We start from the raw sequence: 9,896 nt of genomic DNA, 5'->3' as shown, positions 1-9,896 counted from the left end.
GTATTAGCTATTTATTAGCTTCTTGTACATAGTTTTGATGCTGTTGTTTGTATGTCTGTATAATGTATTGTATCGAGGGCAGCAAAGGCTTCTTTGACACATAGGCTATTAAGTTTCTAAATTAACGAGTCAGTTAATCCCCATTCTTTGGCCCCAATCCGCTGACCTGCTACAAGGGGTTATGTGAACCAATTGAAACTATGTTATATTTTGTTCTCTGCTTTTGTTAAAAATTAGATTATGCCTTTCATAGTTTTTCGAACATTGCTTACTTAATACTCGGTAAAATGAGGTGTTCCTTTGCCTTTCACGAAATATATAAATACAAAAACTAAAAGAGGGCTCAGTTAACAAAACTTTATCCTACCCAATACACAAAGTAAGTGTGTAATGTTCGAAATGAAACAATAAATGATTACGATTAGTTCCCTAGCAACTACTTTAAAAAGTCGTAATTTTCATTGAGATCGGTTGAGAATGGCCAAGGCTGTCAAATAAAAGATAACAGTTTCAAATCGCACAGTCCTTGCAGCAGAATTACGCAAGCACCCAACCTTGGAAAGAACCTTAAATATAACGAATCTGGTTGCGAAGTTTGTGACCTACAGACAACACCTTCATTTCTACATAGGGAACTGATACGTATGTCGCATTTTGCATGCGCATTTTCCTGTAAAAGATGTTTGCAGTAAAGCGCCAAGAGGTGTAAAATGTATTGATTTTATCAGCAAAACGTTCAGGACACCACATGCATACGAAATGATACTTCTTAAACAGATCTTGTAAGTTTAAGTCATAGAAACACATTTTCGTAACGCTCAGTGCTGCCAGCACTCTAGGCAAGCAGCAGCTAGTCTGGGCATAGGTACTAAGAAATTACTTAAATATAGCTTATTTATTTTAATATTGAAACGTATAGAATAAGATAGTCATGGACAGGAAGATTTTGGTTACGAATTTGCGTCATGTACACAAATAAATAATCAAACTTCGTGTGACGTCATGCTTTGGGCTTTTGACAGTCCGTTTAAAATTTGGCGGTAAAAGACCTGGGAGACGTAAATAAATGTCAACATAAGTGCTAATATCGTGTTGAACTTTTGGAGTGGCGTTTGCAATGTTTCGGTATAAGTTACCTTGAAAAGGAGTCTAAAGCAGTGAGCTGTCAGACTCAGTGCCACCTGACTGCGTTGACAGTGTATCCCAGTTCGGTAATTGCCGTGACCGAAACGATAACACATGTCATTTAGTATTAGATTACTAGTGTACCAAATATCGTATTTATTAACATAATAATACATGTTACAGGAGAACGTATGTAGCAATAAGTGAAACCAGCCTTTCACTTTTTTCGCGTCGCTGCTTTTTGGCTCTTACAGCAAACAAGAAGGTAAGCGCTTAACATTTCTGAACAATGCTAGTACAGAATCGTCTTTCAATATAATCTATATTATCTTCCCATCATGTTTGCTGCGCATTGTCACCAAAAGATTTACATTTACTAGTTCGATGCCGTTCTCCACGCTAGTCTATCCTGGGTAAGCTTATTCATCTCTGAACATAATATGATAAAATATACATAATCCTCTTGTCATTGGAAATGCGAAATTATATAGAAGAGTACGGTACAGTACGATCTACCACACAGTTATTAAAAATTGCAAAAAGAAGACATGACCCATCTGGAAAATCTTTAGGCCAGAAAAATGTACAAAGGTGTTGGCAAAAAGTATTAACCTAAAACTCCTATAATTTTAATGAATACTTAATAAAACTAGCGAATGATATTATCCAATATAACTTTCAAAGTCATATTATGCATACACTGAAAACTGCAAAACCTTTAGAGGGTCTGCATTTCTCAAACAGATCATACAAGACGAGATCTTATTGGCAACGAGCTTGTTAAAGAAATATTCATGTGGTTTTGATAATGTTGCAGACAGTATTAGAAATCAGACAGGACATTACATTGTAGCATTTCTGAAGCATATTACTAATTACTCCTTTTTTTAATTTTATCTTACAAGTAAATTTTCAAGTTATCTAGAGGTTGTGAAGGTCATCACTCTCCCCCCATCCCTTTCACTAAATAGGATCCATGGGCAATCTCAACAATTGTGAGCCTATAGCTCAGCTTAGTAAAGATCTTTTTCAAGCTGCTTTACAATTGGCTACTGGTACTATAGTTTATAATTAACAAAAACTCATTGCTGTCACCAACATCAGCATGAGTTAGGCAATCAGAAACCACAACACAGCAGTCCATAAATACATGCATGCTGTTTTAAAAGCTATAAATGAAAAGGTAATGGCTACTGGAATATTCTTTTGACCTTTCCAAGTGTTTGACTTTATTCTACTAAATAAGTTGACAGTAAGGGGAATTAGAGGTATTTCATTAGATCACTTCTTACTAAATGGTAACAAAAAGTTGTTCTTAAACAACATATAACTACCTGAAACATTTTAAGAGAAACAACATTCCTCCTCAAAAAAATTTAATCGAATATAGCCTAGTGTGCCACAAAGGTAGATATCAGCTCCAGTCCTGTTTCTGTTGTTTATAGACTATTTGAGTAATGTTGTTAATGCCAAATAGAAAACTTTATTTGCAGGTGACACCAGCAATTTGGTTACAGGATTAAACTGCAAAAACCTTCAGTTTCAGTAGACACATCATTGTTGGAGCTAACACACTGGTTTCAAAAAATAAATAAAATAAAATAAACTTATTATAATCATTGAAAAAATAGTATCCATTATTTTTAATATATTCCAAACAACAAAATGACCACACATTGAAAACAAATAACTAAAGTTTAAAATCAGTTGATGTGAAATTCGTAAGATTATATCTGCAGAGCAATCTAAAATCAAGCACACCTCTTCAACTTCTTACAGCAAAACTCTCGTTAATCTGTTACATTCCATGGATACTGAATGCAAGCTGTAAAAGAGAAATGGTAGTACAGACATACTGTGCACACTTCCAGTTGGTAATCAGACTTGAAATCATGTTCTGTGAGAATATATCCTGTAGTCTAACTGTAATCAAAACCCATAAAAGTACAAGTGGAAATATATCCAATATAAAGAGACAAGATTCATTCCTCTTCTTTTCCGTACACTTTCCATCGTGTATACAGGGTGTTACAAAAAGGTACGGCCAAACTTTCAGGAAACATTCCTCACACACAAAGAAAGAATATATGTTATGTGGACATGTGTCTGGAAATGCTTACTTTCCATGTTAGAGCTCATTTTATTACTTCTCTTCAAATCACATTAATCATGGAATGGAAACACACAGCAACAGAACGTACCAGCATGACTTCAAACACTTTGTTACAGGAAATGTTCAAAATGTCCTCTGTTAGCGAGGATACATACATCCACCCTCCATAGTATGGAATCCCTGATGCAGCCCTGGAGAATGGCATATTGTATCACAGCCGTCCACAATACGAGCACGAAGAGTCTCTACATTTGGTACCCGGGTTGCGTAGACAAGAGCTTTCAAATGTCCCTATAAATGAAAGTGAAGAGGGTTGAGGTCAAGAGAGTGTGGAGGCCATGGAATTGGTCCGCCTCTACCAATTCATCGGGCACCGAATCTGTTGTTGAGAACGTACGAATACTTCGACTGAAATGTGCAGGAGCTCCATCGTGCATGAACCACATGTTGTGTTGTACTTGTAAAGGCACATGTTCTAGCAGCACAGGTAGAGTATCCTGTATGAAATCATGACAACGTGCTCCATTGAGCGTAGGTGGAAGAACATGGGGCCCAATCAAGACATCACCAACAATGCCTGCCCAAAAGTTCACAGAAAATCTGTGTTGATGACGTGATTGCACAATTGCGTGCGGATTCTCGTCAGCACACACATGTTGATTGTGAAAATTTACAATTTGATCACGTTGGAATGAAGCTTCATCCGTAAAGAGAACATTTGCACTGAAATGAGGATTGACACATTGTTGGATGAACCATTCGCAGAAGTGTACCCGTGGAGGCCAATCAGCTCCTGATAGTGCCTGCACAAGCTGTACATGGTGCAGAAACAACTGGTTCTCCCGTAGCACTCTCCATACAGTGACATGGTCAACGTTTCCTTGTACAGCAGCAACTTCTCTGACGCTGACATTAGGGTTATCGTCAACTGCACGAAGAATTGCCACGTCCATTGCAGGTGTCCTCGTCGTTCTAGGTCTTCCCCAGTCGCGAGTCATAGGCTGGAATGTTCCGTGCTCCGTAAGATACCGATCAATTGCTTCGTACGTCTTCCTGTCGGGACACTTTCGTTCTGGAAATCTGTCTTGATACAAACGTACCGCGCCACGGCTATTGCCCCGTGCTAGTCCATACATCAAATGGGCATCTGCCAACTCCGCATTTGTAAACATTGCACTGACTGCAAAACCACGTTCGTGATAAACACTAACCTGTTGATACTACGTACTGATGTGCTTGATGCTAGTACTGTAGAGCAATGAGTCGCATGTCAACACAAGCACCGAAGTCAACATTACCTTCGTTCAGTTGGGCCAACTGGCGGTGAATCGAGGAAGTACAGTGCATACTGACGAAACTAAAATGAGTTCTAACATGGAAATTAAGCATTTCCGGACACATGTCCACATAACATCTTTTCTTTATTTGTGTGTGAGGAATGTTTCCTGAAAGTTTGGCCGTACCTTTTTGTAACACCCTGTATACTGTGGAGGAAAAAAATTCACAATACCAAAAAATAATTAATGTAGAATAATGAATTTTGGGAGTATATTTATCTAGTTAAAATTTTTAAGTGACTAATTGCAAGATCACAGGTTAATGTAAGCGAAAGATAAGCCATTTCTGATGTGAAATGCTGTTACATTAATAACTAGTGTAACAGCTAGAACATTGCATGCAAGTTTGCAAATGTGCATGCCTTATGTTGTACAGGTGTTGGATGTCAGTTTGTGGGATGAAGCTCCACGCCTGTTGTGCTTGGTTGATCGATACAGGGACTCTTTATGCTGTTTGTGGAAGATACTGGATTTGTTGTCCAGTGATGTTTCATGTGTGCTCGACTGAAGACAGATCTTGCAGTCAAGCAGGTCAAGACAATATGTCAACACTCAGTAGAGCATGTTCAGTTACAACAGCGGTATGTGGGTGAATGTTATCCTGTTGGGAAACGCCCCTGGAATGCTCTTCATGAGTGGGATCACAACAGGTTGAATTACCAGAAGGACATGCAATTTTACAGTCAGGGTGTGTGGGATAACCGTGAGAGTGCTCCTGCTGCCATATGAAATAGCACCCCAAACCATAACTCCAGCTGTAGGTCCAGTGTGTTTAGCATGCAGACAGATTGGTTGCAGGTCCTTAATGGGCTCCCCCTGAGGGTTCGGGGGTTAGAATAGGCCCGCGGTATTCCTGCCTGTCGTAAGAGGCGACTAAAAGGAGTCTCACATGTTTCGGCCTTATGTGATGGTCCCCTCTCGGGTTTGACCTCCATCTTTCTAAATTATTCCGAAGAGCGAGCCAATTGGGGAAGGGCGCCTTACGTGGTGCACTGTATCCGTCGTGCATTGAGATCTTTAGCCGGCTTTTTCGTCGTTGCAATGGTGTCCCGCTCGTTTTCCATCTCTTGGGCGAGGATACGTCCCTGGGTGTGATTCCCACGCTGCACTCTGCAGTGTTTCTTTTAACTGCGACGACGACCTTGGACAGTTTTGCACCTAAGATCCAGCACGGTAGCCAGTCCGTTGTGGTGGGGCCGCCATGTACCCTCTTGGTTGTAGCCCCCTGACAACACAGGGATCGCTCTACTGATGCCTGCGCCGTTAACTCCCCACGTATGCCAAGGAGTAGATGCCCATCTCCCTGGGGCATCAGGACTCCCGGCAATGGCCATCCTGCCAGGTGGCTATTGCTGCGGCTGGGTGGCGCCCGTGGGGAGGGCCCTTGGTCGGAGTAGGTGGCATCAGGGCAGATGACCCGCAATGAAGCGTGATACATCATCTCTCGCTGGCGGCCAGCCGCCAGCAGTCTCTAAGCGTTCTCGGGCTCAATTTAATGCTGAAAAGTACAATCCGACAACGTTCCCCTCTCTGGCCACGCCGTGGGAGGAGCGTAAGTCTCAGGATGGAGGTAATAGTTATTCGCCCCGATTCTTAGTTTGTACGAGAGCTGATGGGGAGTCTTTTCTCTCCACAAAGCCTCAGTTCTTCGTCGAGCATTTAGAGGACAAGTTTGGGGAGGTGGAGGGCTTGTCAAAAATGCGCTCTGGATCGGTCCTGATCCAAACGGCATCCTCTGCCCAGTCATGACGGTTGCTTGCTTGTGACAAGTTGGGGGATGTTGCTGTTACGATCACATCGCATAAGAGTTTAAATATGGTTCAGGGAGTAATTTACCATAAGGACCTTCTTTTGCAGTCTGATGACGAGCTGCGCGCCAACTTAGAGCGCAGGGGTGTACATTTCGTCCGCCGCGTTCATCGGGGTCCGAAGGAAAATCAGATAGCTACCGGTGCCTTCATCTTGGCCTTCGAGGGTGATACGTTACCGGAAAAGGTCAAGGTGATGGTCTACTGATGTGACGTCAGGCCCTATATTCTTCCCCCGATGCGGTGCTTCAAGTGCTGGAAGTTCGGCCATATGTCTTCCCGCTGCACTTCCAGCCTCACATGTTGAGATTGCGGACGCCCGTCTCATCCTGATACTCCATGTGCCCCGCCTCCCATCTGTGTCAACTGCGGGGAGCACCATTCACCTTGCTCGCCTGACTGCAAAGTCTTTCAGAAAGAGCGCAAAATTATGGAATATAAGACCCTGGACCGGCTGACCTATACTGAGGCCAAAAGGAAATATGACAGACTCCATGCTGTGAGAATGACATCTTCTTATGCAGCTGCTACGACAACTGTGCTAGCCCCATCAGTTTCGAGACTTCCAGCCAGCTCGATAAGCAGTAAGACTCCTCCTGCCCCCTTGCCTGTGGGGGGGCTCTACCCAACCGGTTGCTCCTGCACCACCTACCTCAGGAGCAACCTCCTCCCACCCGTCGGGGACGTCCGTCCCCGCTTCTCAGCCGGAGAAGCGTCTAACTTCTTCGGCTACTCTCGCCCGTAAGAGTTCCCTTGGGACCCTCCCTTCCCAGGGTTCCACCAGCGGGAAGGATGACGGCCGCCAGTGGCATAAGTCCTCACCAGCGGCCGGGCGTAGGGCTTCACGATCCTCCTCTGTCCCGGAGACTGAATCGGCGAAGCCTTCCCAGCCGGTGCAACCCAAGGTTCAGCGAGAGAAGTCCAAGAGAAAGACCTCTAAGGCCAAAGAACTTGCGGTGGCGCCAACCCCACTGCACCTTTCGCGCTCTGCGTCTGAGGATGCAGTCGAGATTCTAGCGTCCGCTGAGGACCTTGATCTCGCTGGTCCCTCAGACGCCATGGATGCCTCTCGTACGGGTACTGAATCGGTGGCAGTGAGTGAACAAGCGGCGTAAATTGCCTTCCCAGTCCTTTCACGCCTTTCTCAGCCATGGACAATATCATCCTCCAGTGGAACTGCGGCGGTTTTTTCCACCATCTAGCTGAGCTCCAACAACTTATCAGCCTTCACCCTTTCTTCTGCATTGCTCTTCAGGAAACTTGGTTTCCAGCAATGCGAACCCCCGCCCTCCGTGGCTATTGGGGTTATTATAAGAACCGGGCAGCATATGAAAGGCTGTCGGGTGGCGTCTGCCTCTATGTCCTTCACACTCTGCACAGCGAGTCTGTCCCTCTCCACACACCTTTAGAGGCTGTCGCTGTTCGGGTGTGGACGCCACAGGCTGTTACCGTCTGCAGTCTTTACCTTCCACCGGATGGTGATGTCTCGCAGCATGTCCTGGCTGCGCTGATAGCTCAACTGCCGCCACCTTTCTTGCTATTGGGCGACTTCAACGCCCATAACCCTCTGTGGGGTGGGTCAGTGGCAACAGGTCGAGGCGCCATCGTTGAGCATTTATTGTCGCAGCTCGATCTCTCGATTTTAAATGATGGTGCCTTCACACACTTCAGTGTGGCGCATGGCACATACTCCGCCATTGACCTTTCAATATGTAGCCCTAGCCTCTTACCGTCTGTCCAATGGAGTGTGCATGACGACCTGTGTGGTAGTGACCACTTTCCGATCTTTCTGTCACTACCACAGCGTCACTCTTCTGGGCGCCCTAGCAGATGGGCTATGAATAAGGCTGACTGGGACTTGTTCTCCACTGCCGCTCTTGAGTCTCTCTCTAATGACGACATTGATGCGGTGGTTCAGTCGGTCACCACCGGCATCGTTACTGCCGCCGAATCTGCCATTCCCCATTCTTCTGGGTCCCCTCGGCGGAAGGCTGTGCCTTGGTGGTCGCCTGAGATCGATGAAGCGATTAAAGATCGCCGGCGGGCGCTCCAGCGTCACAAGCGACATCCCTCCTTAGACCACCTTATCGCCTTCAAACGGCTGGGTGCGCGGGCCCGCCTCCTTATCCGCCAAGGCAAGAAGGAGTGCTGGGAGCGGTATGTGTCCACCATTGGCCTCCATGTCACTCCTTCGCAGGTCTGGGCCAAGATTCGACGCGTCTACGGCTATCGGACCCCTGCCAGCGTCCCTGCGCTCTCACTGAATGGAGCAGTTTGTACTGACTCCGACGTCATTGCCAATCGCTTAGCAGAGCATTTCGCTATGAGTTCCGCTTCTGCGAATTACCCCCAGGCCTTCCGCTCCATTAAAGAGCGGATGGAATGTCGGAGCCTTTCGTTTCGCACCAACCACCCAGAATCTTACAATGCTCCATTCAGTGAGTGGGAATTTCGCAGTGCCCTAGCTACTTGCCCTGATACCGCTCCTGGGCCAGATGGCATCCACTGTCAGATGCTGAAACACCTTTCAGTGGACTGCCAGCGGCGCCTTCTCGATCTTTACAACCGTCTTTGGGTCGAGGGGGTGTTTCCGTCACAATGGCGGGAAGGCGTTGTCATCCCCGTTTTGAAACCTGGAAAGACCCCTCTGGAGGTGGACAGCTACCGCCCCATTAGCCTCACCAACGTTCTTTGTAAGCTTCTCGAACGGATGGTGAGCCGGCGCTTAAATTGGGTACTGGAGTCTCGGGGCCTTCTGGCTCCGTCTCAGGGTGGGTTCCGGAAAGGCCGCTCCGCCGCCGACAATCTGGTGAGCCTGGAGTCGGCCATCCGTACTGCCTTTGCCCGCCGTCAGCACCTGGTCGCTGTCTTTTTCGACATGCGGAAGGCGTACGATACGACATGGCGTCATCACATCCTTTCTACGCTTCATGGATGGGGTCTTCGGGGCCCTCTGCCGATCTTTATCCGCAATTTCCTGTCGTATCGTACCTTCCGCGTGCAAGTCGCAGCCTCCTATAGTTCCACCCACGTCCAGGAGAACGGTGTGCCACAGGGTTCTGTTTTAAGTGTCTGCCTGTTTTTAATAGCCATTAACGGGCTCGCTGCGGCCGTGGGAAATTCCTGTCTCTGCTTCCCTGTATGCTGACGACTTCTGCCTTTATTACAGCTCTACTGGCATTGCAGCTGTTGAACGTCAGCTACAGGACGCTATCCGTAAGGCGCAGTCTTGGGCTGTAGCGCATGGGTTTCAGTTTTCGGCAGCCAAGACCCGCGTTATGCATTTCTGCCGGCGCCGAACAGTCCATCCTGAGCCGCGGCTTTATCTTGCCGACGAACTCCTTGCTGTGGTGGAGACCCACAGGTTTTTGGGGGTGGTTTTCGATGCCCAGTTGACTTGGCTGCCTCATATCCGGCAGCTTAAACAGACGTGTTGGCGGCATCTAAACGCTCTGAGATGCTTGAGCCACACCCGCTGGGGCGCCGACCGCTCTACCCTGTTGCGGCTCTACC

At 46.4% G+C, this 9,896-nt stretch overlaps 1 protein-coding gene across 3 annotated transcripts in view; it reads left to right on the top strand.

Annotated features, from left to right (window-relative positions):
• The first annotated feature begins 575 nt into the window (after window positions 1-575).
• LOC126162507 (esterase FE4-like) overlaps window positions 576-9,896 on the top strand; it is a 126,832-nt gene continuing 117,511 nt past the window's right edge. The window contains exons 1-2 of one of the 3 annotated variants that reach the window (XM_049919057.1): window positions 576-782; window positions 1,309-1,390. In XM_049919057.1, the coding sequence (XP_049775014.1) occupies window positions 760-782; window positions 1,309-1,390 (105 nt within the window). In that variant the 5' untranslated portion in view covers window positions 576-759. Of the gene's footprint in view, window positions 783-846; window positions 866-1,032; window positions 1,212-1,308; window positions 1,391-9,896 lie in introns of those variants that run through there. The other 2 variants (XM_049919059.1, XM_049919058.1) reach the window with 2 other exon arrangements.

The sequence above is a fragment of the Schistocerca cancellata genome, chromosome 2, assembly GCF_023864275.1.
Source record: "Schistocerca cancellata isolate TAMUIC-IGC-003103 chromosome 2, iqSchCanc2.1, whole genome shotgun sequence".
NCBI lineage: Eukaryota > Metazoa > Arthropoda > Insecta > Orthoptera > Acrididae > Schistocerca > Schistocerca cancellata.
This window is presented reverse-complemented; position numbering and strand designations above follow the sequence as displayed.